At 42.7% G+C, this 13,221-nt stretch overlaps 1 protein-coding gene across 1 annotated transcript in view; it reads left to right on the forward strand.

Moving 5' to 3' along the window:
• The first annotated feature begins 444 nt into the window (after positions 1-444).
• The window catches only part of ABTB2 (ankyrin repeat and BTB domain containing 2), a 143,632-nt gene continuing 130,855 nt past the window's right edge, over positions 445-13,221 (forward strand). Inside the window, exon 1 of the mRNA XM_080404904.1 lies at positions 445-10,384. Within this exon, the coding sequence (XP_080261030.1) occupies positions 9,520-10,384 (865 nt within the window). The 5' untranslated portion in view covers positions 445-9,519. The remainder of the gene's footprint in view (positions 10,385-13,221) is intronic.

Consider the following 13,221-nt stretch of genomic DNA (forward strand, 5'->3'; position numbering starts at 1 on the left):
GAAGAAACAGTTCATTGAGAGCGGATGGCATAGTGTGTGCCAGCTCCACAGCAGACAGGAACTTAAACTGCTAATCCTCTTAGAGGCATATTTCAACTCAAAGCAAGGCACTTGAAGCATCACAAAGTTTTTGATTCGCTCCTGACTGAGGGCAGGTTAGAAAAATAGAGTAGTGAAGTTCCACTACTACACTGCGCTTCTTGTAATATACATCAGCTTCATGCTTATCCTCACTGTGTTTCCCCAACCCTGTCTCACTTGCTTTTTCTTTCCTTTTTCTTCCAGTTACATTTTCTTGCTCAAGAACCTGTTTACTGCACAGAGAGACACGTAGGTCGTAGGTTGGTAGGCATGACACCTTATCATGATGAGCCGCTCTGTCTCATAATGGGCCACCTCATCAGGTGCTGCTCTGGGAATGTGATCTACAAATGAGTAAGTTTAACCTCCTTCTCATGCAAAATGGCAAGTTTTGTCTTTCTGAAGCAGGTGTCTGCAACAGTGCACTATGTTGTGTCTGTCTTGTGTGTATATTGTGAACAGAAAGGAGTGCTCCCTCTGCCAGAGGCTTTGTGCTGGGGATAAGGAAAGCAAGCAGATCTCTGTTTCTTCTTTTATAAATAGAAAGTCAGTGGCTTCACTACCATGCAGTTTAGACATTATGCTGGGCAATAGTGCAACTGTTGTAAACAGTTATGTATGCCTGGCATTGTGCACTTGTTGATCACTCTGTGAGACAAGACACCTTGTGGTGATAGTGCCATATCGTAGGACGGGATCTGTTTGAAACTGTCACATATGCAGTGCCTCGTCAGTGTTCACATATACTCCCATTGCATGAAATGTGTCAAACAGAAGTTGTTCACGCAGCAGTGGGAAAGCTGGCATTCATGTCTCCCCTGCACATTCTTCATTTTGCAGTGAATTGAATTACTACACATTTGACAGACATGCTGGAGCAGTAGTACAGAGTTGTTGCAGTATTTCCATACAGCCAGCCTCAAGAGGGAGTCAGTAGGTTAACTGTGATACAGCAAAGCTGTCTAATCCTACAGGGTCTGGTATTCCTTGGGGAAATAAAGCTCTGGCTAAGCACGACCAAGGGGAAGCAGAATTTGTGCACTGTATAGACTGGTGGCTATAGTTGTCACTATAGGGCTCACTAATAGCCCTTGTGAGGGCTGCTAAGAACCTTGTGGAATGAGATCCTTCATCAGCTAGGAAGCTATTGCTACTCTGATGTATGTCAGTACCACAGTAAACGTTGAGCTGTTGTCCTAAGGTTCTGAATTATTGCAGACAAGGTAGAAGACATTTTTAAGGGTTTTGCCCTTGCATTTTCCCCTGTCATTTGTCTTCAATTATTTTCAGCATTGTTTTCCATTTTATATAAACACTATTCTCAACATTGACTGATGTGTCCTGGGGCATCCGCTTCATAGCAGTGTTAGAGGATAATATTTTGTTTCGTTTCCTGATAGCTTCTTGAGTGCTAAGGATTATGAAAAATACAATATTTAATTATAAATTCTTTCCATTGACTCTGTGATCATATGGTTGGCTCTTGGTAATGTTATTGTCAGTACTGTATTACTAGATAATGAAAGAGAGTTGAGGACTTGAACATTATTTCAGTGCACACATATCAGGAAGCGTGACACACATCCACTGCAACCTATACATGTAATTTGCTCTATCAAGTGTCTCATGATATAGGTTAATATTGCAGCCAGTGAATGGGTATAGTAACAAGTGCAATTTCAACAAAAAAAAATATATCCAAATAAGTGAGTATTCTGGCACATGGGGCTGTAGCAGGTTTCCACACATAGATCTGGAGATCATCTAGTCCAATCTTCAAAGAAGGGTCAGCTAAAGCAGGTAGTCCAGGACTGTGTCTGGTCAGGTTTGGAATATCTCCAAGGATGGAGACTCCACAACCTCCTTGGGCAACCTGTTCCAGTGTTTTACCATCCTCACAGTAAAAAGGTGAGAGTTTTTTAACATTAAAATGGAATGTTTTGTATTGCGGTTTGGGCCTATTCCTTCTTGTTCTTTCACTGGACGCACTGAGACAAACCTAGCTGTCTTCTTTGCTCTGCCCTCATCAGGTATTTATACACAAGGATGTTCTTGCACCTTCTCCAGGTTCAACAGTCCCGGGTCTCTCAGCCTCTCATAAAATGAGAGAAACTCCAGTCCCTTAGTCATCTTTGTGTCTTTTTGATGGACCGGCTCCTATGTCCAAGTCCTTCTGTAACTGGAGAGCCCAGAGCTGGACTTTGCATTCCAGATGTATCTCATCGGTGCTGAGCAGTGGGAAGGATCACCTCCCTCCACCTGCTGGCAATGCTTTTCCTAATACAGCCCAGGATGTTGTTGGCCACCTTTGCCACAAGGATGTACTGCTAGCTCACTTTCAACTTGTTTCCCACTAGGATCCCCAAGTCTTCTTATTCCAAGTTGTTTTCCAACTGTTCAGCCCCCAGCATGTATTGATGCATGGGGTTATTCCTCCCTAGATGCAGGACTTGGTGCCTACCTTTGTTGAACTTCGTGAGATTCCTGTTTGACCATTTCTTAAGCCTGTCAAGGACCCTCTGAATGGCAGCACCTGCTGTAGCAATCACTCCTCCCACTGTTTTGTTACCTGCCAATTTGCTAACTGGCCTTTAGCTCAACTTTGTGATGCTGATCACAAGTCTTTAAGCCCAGCAGCTCAGCCAGCTTTAACTCTACCTCCCTGACCACTTATCTAGGCTATAATTCATCAATTTGCCAGTGAGGATGTTACAGGAACGAGTGTCAAAAGCCTTGCTGAAGTGAAGATAAACAATACCAACTGCTCTTCCCTCATCCATCATGCTAGCGATTTCATCATAGAAGGCTGTCAGGTAAGTCAGGCATCATATCCCTTTCATTAATCAATGCTGACTACTCTAAATCACTCTTTTTCCCTCAATGTGTTTGCAAATGGTTTCCAGGATTATTTGTTCCATCCCCTTTCCAAGGATGAAGGTGAGGCTGATGAATTTGTAGCTAGTTGCTCTGAATGATTTCTGGAGCACAGTACAGGAGAAGTTGTCCAGTTAAGCTATCTATAGAGCAGCAGCAAACCACTTTTTAGTTCATCTCAGGAATCTGAAGTACATGTGCTCAGAGGTTTACCTCCAAGTTCCTTACCTCTCTAATTAAATCTACTGCAAAAGGCAGGTTTTGAAAGTAAAAAGGATTTTTGTAATGGATTCTCAATGTTTCTTGTTCTGTTCATATTTGAAAATGTGTCAGAAGCGAGCTGTTGTATAAAATCATCGGCAATTGAAAGTTTTTAAAATGGTCTTGCTTAACAGTCACTGTTAGTCATGATAGACGTGACCCCTTATTTCTTGATAGTAATAATTTTGAGTAGTAATTTATGTGTCATTACAAATAACAGTAAAGCTAATCTGTGCTGATTTCCTACGCTAAGCAAACTCAGCTTACTGAATAAAAATTAATAGTGATCTCTTTTTAAATAGAAATTCTGTTTTAATTGACAGGCTAAGGATATCAGTGAGGCAAGTTATAAGGACTGGTAATGTCTTTTATTAGACTAGTAGAAAATAACTAGGCAGGATTTGTTAGGCAGGAGTGTTTCTGTGGAATTGTTAATGGCAACATGTAGTTTTAGTCTAAGTCACAGATAAAACAAAGATAGGGAGATGGTAAGATCACCACTTATAACCAACAAGCCTGAAGATTTCTTCAGTGTACCCTCTGTAGACTTCAGTCACTTCTAAGTATGTCAAAAGTTTACACAAGGGATAGTATTATTTCTGAGGATTTTGAATAACAAAGGCTTGGTCTGAAATTCTACTGTCCAGGAGATTCTGTGTTTTCTTTTTAAGTTTTAATTAGTGCTGTCAAGTAAATTTACCTCTGAATTGCCAATTAACACATTCTGAAATCTAAGTTTTGTAACCTTTGAAAAAGCCATACTACGCAAAATGAATGGGGGAAGAAGCTGACATTACATATTGGGAAAAGTCTTTCTTCGGCTGGTACCTCCATTACTCCTTGGTAGTTGGTGTAGTTAGCAGTGGCAATTTGGTAACTTGCTGAACTGGACCATCAACTCCAGTTAGACAATATATTGAGGGCCTTTGGATGGGGATTTTGCTGTATTGTAGAAAACACACCAGACATATGTTACCCTTCTATCAGTGTTGCTTGGAAAATATGCAAAATTTATTCTCTTAAATGCAGAAAACTTTTTTTTTTTAAAATCTGACTTAGACCTGATATGTGATTCACCTGCAGTAGTCATGCTTCATCTCTACTTCCCCCCCCCCCCCATATTCTAGTGTGTGAGCTTAGACTGATTTTCAGGTATTGGGCAGCAACTGTTAACAGAGCTAAAGTTTATTAAAAAAAGATGGTTTTGAACGTTGCAGATAAAATGCAGTTAAATTAAGTAGCTATATAAGGAAAAATGCCACATTTTTACAGTGAGCATCCAGAATTAGCACTTGCTGAAAACAAGACAGCAGCTTGAGAAGGAGATTTCTAGCAATGACCATCAAAGCAGTTCATGCCCTATGGAGAAGCCCGGCTAGCTGTTGACCCTTTGGGCTCATTAACACTCCCACCCACAGCTGCAGTGAATAAAGCTTGGAAACGGCTCCTCAGCCAGGTGTTCTGTAGGTACTACTTCAGGGTTTTGGTTGCACAATTCAAACAGCTTGAGTCTTTTGCTGAGGATAGTTTAACTATTTATTTGTTTTTCTCCATCTCCTTCTCCCCTTTTTTTTTTCTTGGTGGAAAAGCTTGAATCTTCTTAACTTCAAGTGAGAGAAATAAAGCTGATATTGAACTTAGTGGTAAGGGATGTTTATGCTGCTCAATAGTGTACATGTGAATATTATTTTCAAGGAATACACTGAATTTTGTGGGTTTAATGTGTATTTTGTTACTATTTTCAATAGTTTAAATTTTTTACTTTTAAAAGTACTGATTTGGAGTCTTTGGTACAGATTAAGTTTATGAGGGCTTTACATTTGCTTTGACTGTTATGTTTCCTTAAAAATATAAAGCAAATGCTTGATCAATTTTTTAAATGGATTTGCTATTTGTGTATCAGAGAATGCTGATCCTTTTTAATTCTAATCTATTCTGAGGTACTTTAAAATTAGACTCTTATACTCCAGACTTTGATAGAGTTTTATCAGAGCTAGACTAACACTTCTGTCTGAACTCTTTACATGATGAAAAATAGGGCTTTTAGAGTGCCCTATTTTTGTTTATTATGGGATTTCCACCATTACATCCTTTATCTGTTCTGCCTATGTTCCTGAAAGTATTCTGGTATCTTCTACTTTCTTAACACTGCAATTCTGGAGAGAAATGATGATGAGAAAATCTGTCTATAGAAAATTGACTTTTATTGTATGAAAATAAATTGCAATCCCTAATGGCTCCAATTGAAACACATAAATAAAGAGCTCAATACTTATTGTGCCTTATAAATCAAGGAATGTTAAGTTGTTCGTATCAACATTTTGATGTATGACTTGTAATCTTGATTGTTTGGGTTGGCAATTTTGTGTTAGTTCAGGATAGTAATTGCTTTCTGGAAACATACCTTAATTTTCATAACATAGGCTAGTTTTGTTACAAATACACAAATACACTTTCAAGTGAACCGTTTTGTCCTACTTCATATAAAGAAAATAATTTGAATATTTCCTTCCACTCTTCTTGCTTCTTTTAGCTGTTCTTGGAGATGTTACAAAAGAAGCTCTTTCTCGTTCCCTGATAAAGATAGTGAATTAACATGAAAGAGCACAGAGCATGTGATGAACTTGTTCTGTCACGGATAAGTAATGCACATGAAATGGAGAAGTGCTAGTAGAGAACCTTTATTTGTCTGGTCCTATTCCTCCCACCCCAGTTTTGTTTTTGTTGTGACAGATACCTTTGAGCTTGAGGTTTAAATCATCCATTAGGAATATCCTTTTCGTGCTGGGGGGGTGTCTGTTCCCCAGTTTGTTTCCCTTTGGAATAGGCTGGTGATAACTTTGCAGTGGAGGGACAGAATGATTTATCAGGCAAAGTGTTATTGTGTAAGGAACTATGATCTGTGATATTCTGAAAATGGGAAGCGGTGTAACTCCTAACAATGAGAAAACACTGTGTGAGGGAAGTAAGAAAGCAGACACTGCTTGTTAAGCCAGATGATTTTTGTATTGTTACATTACTTGGAATGGTAGGAATAACAAACTGTGTGGGAGTATGGGAGAAGTGCAATAAAGGGAAAGAATAGAAATGATTTGCAGAAATGTGTCAAGTACTTGCACAGCTGCATTTTTCCCAAATGCTGTCAAGTTCCCATTGGCCAACTACAAAGCCATTCTCATTGTCAATTTATGCTTGCTTTTATGATTGAAATGAATCCTAAGAGGTGGACAGAACAGAATGAATTTTAGAGAAAGCTTTTGCAAAGAGGCATCGCAAAACAAGGCACAAAAGCTTTTTGGTGAGAAAGAGGTGACAGAGATTGGTTTTACTGCCTGCTTCCCATTCGCATAGAGGTCAGTGTGAAGACAGAAGTCATCTGTGTATGATCTGAAGAGATATGGACAAGGAACTAACCTATAGTACCCTTGTTTAGAGGAGGCAGTGGAGAGATGTAGGGACATCAGGGCTGGCTGCCACATGGTAAACTACCCAAATTCACAGTTAATTACTCTGCAGTAGTCCATGGTACCTAATCTAAAGGATTAAATACAGATGCAAGAGTGGAAAGATAATCTTTTTAAAAGAAGTGTATTGACTGAATGCATGAGACTTAAAATTGTGTACTTTGAATCAGTGATGCCTTGTCTTACATTCAGGTACCTCTTTACCACGTGTACTGTCAGCTATGTTGCCTTTGCTGGGCTAGAAATGCTTAAAAATAGTGCTCAAGCCTGAAAAATATGACAAAATAGCAGAGTTAGCTTTGATCTGTAAAATAACAACTGAGGTATTAGAATTGTGTAGTGGAAATAGGTATTTTTGAACTGACAGTGGAGCACAAACAAAGTGGTGAGGTGTTAGAATTTTCAAATAAATTTGAATGACTTTGAATTATGTCTGATTTTATCAGACAACTTACGCTTCTTGCTTTCACGGGGAGAAGCTATGAAAAAGCAGAGCACTGTATTATAGTTGGGCTTAGATCTAAGAAAGATAAAAGAAGATGTAATGTTAAAAAAAGCTTTTGAGGGTCCACTAGTGGGAAGTTAGTACACCCTGTTAAGTACTTTGTCTTTTAGTATAAACAGGAGCGGCTTGATCCTGTGAGCAGAAGTGCACAAGTAAAATGAATTAAATACTTGAAAAATAATGTCTATGTAACAGTTCAGAGAGATTTTTTCATTGACACCAAGCAACATGTATACCACAGTACAAAAATACAAAATGCGATCCTGGTAAGGGATTAATGTTTTTGAAGTAGGAAAGCTCTTGTATCCCAGATAAGAGAAAAATCTGGGGAACAGCGAATTGCCAGCCATGCAAATAGGTGGTCAATAGCAACATATGCTCAAAGTATTTGTTAGCTCCGGCCTTCATATGAAAGCACTGCACTCTAGGTCAGATTGTATGCAAACACAACCCTGTTACTTCCTCTGTTGCAAGTAGTCATTAAGGGAAAGTACTGCAGGCTGAGAATATATTGCTGCGCTGCAAGTGTGACTCTAAAATATTTACCTTTAGAATTTTAAAATGCAGATTTCCAGGCTCCTTTTTAACAACAACAGAAAAGTCAAAGCGTTTGATGTGTTCATTGTTGCCTTGTAAAATGGGTGTCATTGCAGTCAGCCTCCTGTTAAAAATGTAGACGGCTTTGAGTGGAATCTTTTGGCCTCATACAACTAAAAGACAACAGGACATAACACTGGGTATTTTTTATTGGAATCTATTATATGAAAAAAATATGTATACTCTGCAAGAGCATAAGAAATACCAACCAGGCTGCTCTAAGTGGAGGATGCCATTTACACAAGGCAGAGAGAACTGCTTGGTGCAAGCCATCACAGTAGTTGTTTAGGTTTGTGAGTGCCAAAATTCACAGGTTTTTAGAGAGAAAATGAGCACAGAGCTTCAGGGTATCTTACAGAGCCGAAGTAAAATGCTGTGTTTGTAAATAAGCTGCCGAAAAAAATCAATGCTTGAGGCGTGCTAAATGACAGATATTTGCAGTCACTGCAGTTTCCAGTGTGGAGGAGCAAAATGAGGCAGAGCACTAACAAAATGGATTCTGGCCTGCCTTCGCTCTCCCTGTCGGATCCCGGTCACCTACTGCCGATGTAATTCAGGGCTCCGCGGCCGCGGAAGGGCAGGGGGCCCGCCTGAGCGCTTTTGTGGTGGGGAGCCCCTGCACAGTAGCGGGCTTGTGATCTTTGGCGCCGGGGGCGGGGAGAGGAATGTTAATTCTTGTAAAAAGACGTGAAAACTGCATTTGAAAGTTAAACGCTAAGAACTGGCGAACCTGGTGCGGGGGGTTACGGTTTCTCCTGCCGCCCCGCAGCCGCCTCAGTGCCCCAGAGCAGCCGATGGGGGGCGCCCTCGGCCCGCACCGCCAGCCCGGGCCGGACCATGGCTGGGGCGGAGGGAGGGAGGGGAGAAACCAGCCCGGCACCCCCCGCTCGTACCCCGCTCACGGTTCAAGGTCAGGGCCGCGTAAGCTGCCGCACAAAGGCTCCTTTCAAAGGCCGGCACACCGGCTTCGCGGCCGCCCGCACAATCCCCCATTCAGGCTCTGATCCCCCGCGGGACCGGGCGTGCGTGACCCTCGGCTCGGGGAGCCGCCGCAGCGCCCGGCCCGGCCGTGTGCCGTGCTCCGGGGCAGGGCAAGGCAGGGCGGGCGGCCGCCCCGGGTGAGCGGGGCCGGCGGTAGCGGAATGCTCGCTGGCGCCCGGACCGGCGGAGCGCTGCCCGGCTGTCCTCGCCTCCCCCCGCCCCGCCCCTCCCGGCGCAATTTGCATGCTACCCGCCCAGCTCGGATTTCACTGGTGGAGACGCTCTCTGCCGGCGCCGTTGATTGGTGCTTCTCCCCCCAGGTCGTTTGCATACGGCGGGGCGGGGCGCCCGGCAGACCTGCGGCGGAGAAGTTGAGTGGGAGCCGCCGCCAAGTGTCCCGTCGAGCGGCTCGCGCGGAGCCCGCCCCGCCCCGCGCCGCCTCCCCGCGCCCTCCGCGGGCCCCGCGCCCTGCCCGGGCAGCAGCCGGCCCGCCCGGCCCGGCGCGGCTCTCGACCGCCGGCTGCCGCCAGCCGTTCCTCCCTTCCGAAGCAGAAGATGGCTGAGCACAGCCTCCCTGCGGGATGGAGGTAGCTGGCCCTCGGCTGAGCCGGCGTGCGGGGAGGGCTGTTTCCCGCTGTGCTGCAAATCCTCCCGCGCCGCTGGCGAGGCAGGCGGCTCTGGCCCGGTAGGCGCAGGAGGGATCTGCCCCAGCCTCACCTTTCGTGCTGTCGGCGGTTGGCTTCACCGGTCTTTCCTATGGCTGGGATATACAGCTCTACTCTGAAGACCCTGGAGGATTTAACTTTGGACTCTGGTTATGGGGCAGGGGATTCCTGCAGGTCTCTTAGTCTCTCTTCTTCCAAGTCCAACTCCCAAGCCTTCACCTCTTCTCAGCACAGAGGCAACTGGTGGTACTACTCGGGCTCCATGAACAGTAGGAATAACAGCTGGGATACCGTGAACACCGTTCTGCCAGAAGACCCCGAGGTTGCAGATATCTTTTCCAAGTGTCCTAAGCTGCCGGATCTAGAGGAATACCCTTGGACTGATGAAGACATTGGAAAAATACTCAGAAAAGGGAAGGGAGATGGCAGTAGCAGAACCTTTTCTCAGGAAGCTGTCAGGCGTCTCTCACAGTTACTGAGGCGCGCCTTGATCAGGGTCTCCAGGGAAGCTCAGCGTCTCAGCGTGATGCACTCCAAGTGCACCAGGTTTGAGGTGCAGAGCGCTATCAAGCTCATCCAGAGCTGGTCATTGTCGGAAAGCTGCGTCTTGGCGACTGTCAAGGCTCTCTCTCTGTACAGCATGAGTGCTGGGGATGGACTGAGGAAAGGTAAATCGGCTAGATGTGGCCTCACCTTTTCAGTGGGGAGGTTTTTCAGGTGGATGGTGGACACTAGGATCTCAGTTAGGATCCATGAATACGCGGCCATCTCTTTAACTGCTTGCATGGAAAACCTGGTAGAAGAGATTAAGGTTAGGGTTTTGGCAAGTCAGAGCCCAGATGGTGGAGGAGGGGAGATCTCAGCTGAAATCCTGGAGATGGTTATCAACAATGATGCTGAACTTTGGGGAGTGTTGCAACCTTATGAGCATCTCATCTGTGGGAAGAATGCTAATGGTAAGATACTGCTTTTACGATATTTAATCTTCATACCGACAAGCTTTGCAGTAAATTCATTGATTTTGATGGACTTTGGGGTTTTTTTTGTTTTTCATCTGAATTGCATCTTGGTTGTGGTTTGTGTGTGCGTAAAGCAGGCATGATGGTTTTACCAGGCAAGAATGTTCCTGCTTCATTCTTAAGAAAGGGGCAGAGGCTGTGGGAAACCAAGCCCTGTTGTCCTAACAAATGTCTGCTGACTTTTTACCAGCTGCTGTTTTGAGCAATTTTACTGTAACTGGCATGTAAACCTGCTTCTCTGTAATCATAAGGTGAAATGTGCTTTACAAGCTGCTCCTCAGAAAACACCACTATTGTTTTAAACAAAACTTACATTATAGTGAGTATTTTGCAGTTTCATCTTAAAGATGCAATTCCCACGTACAGCCTGGAGAGGGGAAACATCATTATTTCTAGTTCAGCAGAAACCTGTGCTGAAATTACACTCGTGCAATAAACAAGAGCTTGTGCTTGGCTTGCCACAGTGGATATTTGGGATGGTGCCTCAGTAATGAGAATAACATAGCATTAAGGTACTTACCTCTGTAATTTGTTTAGAAAGCAGACTTTTTGAACAGTTAAGCAAATAAGCAGAGAGAGGAATGTTGGCGTCTTCCTATGGGACTGAGGAGTAGTTTGAAAGACTTAAGTCATGACAGTTCTACTAAGAAGCTGCAGTGTTTATTTTGCATTGTCACACTGAAGAGTACCATATTTTTTCCATGGAAAAATTGAGAGAAACATTCGATTTAGAAAACTGTTCTGTGCACTGCACACAGTTTCGTGACTTCTGCTGGCTTCATTGTTATGGTCTGATATCCCATGCATAAATTACCTTTCTGATTTAACTCTATAAAACTAAGTGGCTTGGTCCTCTTCAAAAGATAATCTCATATTGAGACAAAGGAAAGGAGCAGATTTTCTTTGATGGGGGAAAAAATATACCTTAGGTGAATGTTAGTAATGAAGTGCTTTGTTAGGGAAGGGCTGACTCAACTTCTGATCCTTGGGTGCATTGATTTCCTGCAGTTATCCTATACAAAAGCAATAATGTTGCCGTTCAGATCACTAGTAGGTGAGTGCAGTGACTGTCCCCATTGGGTGAGCCTGCTTCAGATTACAGTGTAAGAGGATGGCTGCTATTACAGCGCTCACAAAACCTCTCTTGTGTGTTCTGTCTGCCCTCTGTCCACCAACTGTTACTAAACGTATGTGAAAAAAGTGTGAAGAGCCCTTTGGGATGTGCTCTTGGTGCTGGTACAAGACATAACTGTAACATTAAAAGTCAAACATAGACATCTACTTTTTTTAAGTACAAGCTCTTTGGTGGAAGACTGTAAGGGTATGAGGATATCTTGTCCTCTGCCAAAACACTTGTCATAATTCTTTGCGTATCATGGGAGCACTTGTCACCGGGTCCAAAAAGAGGACGTGGTTCCCTCTCTTGTTCCTTACTTAGGGAAGCTGGAGTGAAATGTTGTGGTTCTGTGAAGTAAAACATGCACTTGAGCTGTTCCCTGCTCAGTGCTTTTGCCACACAGATTCTGTGTGTAAAATGGAGAGGAAGAGTAAGTCCCTCTCAGAGCTTTTTTTTTTTTTTATTTTCCTGCTTTTTTTTTTTTTTTCTTGAGAGAGATCTCCTCTTTGGAAAAACTGCAGTGAATGAATGGAAGCTGGTGTTCAATGGAAACGGGAGTGACTGTGCAGGGAAATGCTTATAAATATTCAAACCACCAAATGGTCAGTTATGATAACGCTTGTGTAGTGTAATACCAAGCAGTTACTGGCCACAGAAGGGTTGGCTTCTGTTGCCTCTTTTGTTGTTCCTGTCTTTCAGATCAATTCTGTCAATAATTGAATGCATTTTTTAAGTCTGAAAATGGAATAAAACCACACATAAAGGTATCCTGTGATTTCCTGTGACAGTCTGTCACTAGTATTTTACCTGACACAAGTCAGTGAATCTTCTAAATGGCTTTTCTTGCAGTTGTAAGACCACAAATGGTTTTATCTGGATGCAAAAAAGCTTGAAATAACTTCTTTATTCTTCTCCCTGTAGGAATTGTAAATTAGTAGTATTCACATAATTCTTCACAGTGCTTTCAAATGATCTTGTCTTTTACATTAATTTAAATCTGAGGTAGATCTAGCAGTAAAATAACTGGATTTATTCCAGTGTAAGAAACAGGACAACTTGCTTTACTGTCACTTTTGGTTTTTTTATAGTAAGAGCATTTTAATGGAGTACTTGTAAACTGCGCACTTGGCATATGTTTGTTGGGTTTTGTTTTATAGTACTGAGTTTGATGTTAGAGATAAAAAGCACTTAGAGGTTAAGTTCTAACTCCAGTCAAGCATTGCAATCTCTGGATAAAATCCATGGCAGAAGATTGTACTGGATTATCATAATGGACCTTTCTGGCATTATGATCTATCGAATACCATTTTCATTATTAGATCAGGATAGCATGCTTCTTTGGAGTCTAAGAAACAGTAAGTAAATACATAAATCTTTGTAAATTCTTAAGAGACTGAGGTTTAGACCTGTGTTTCTTCAGTGACTAATACCCCGTCAAAGACCATAGTCCAGTCACTGTGCTTAAGGCTTTGGAGGCTGAAGGCTTAATATTCTGTATTGTAACAAGCGTGGTTTAGTGAACAGCTGGTGTGTGAAGGGTGAAGTTAGAAACTCAGTAAATACTTAAGGGGGATTTTAGTATTATTTTAAGATAAATAATGATCTGTGGTGGGTTTATGTTTTTGCCCTTTCCATGAAGTTGTTCTTTAATCAACTA

Source organism: Falco punctatus, assembly GCF_963210335.1.
Source record: "Falco punctatus genome assembly, chromosome: 10".
Classification (NCBI taxonomy): domain Eukaryota; kingdom Metazoa; phylum Chordata; class Aves; order Falconiformes; family Falconidae; genus Falco; species Falco punctatus.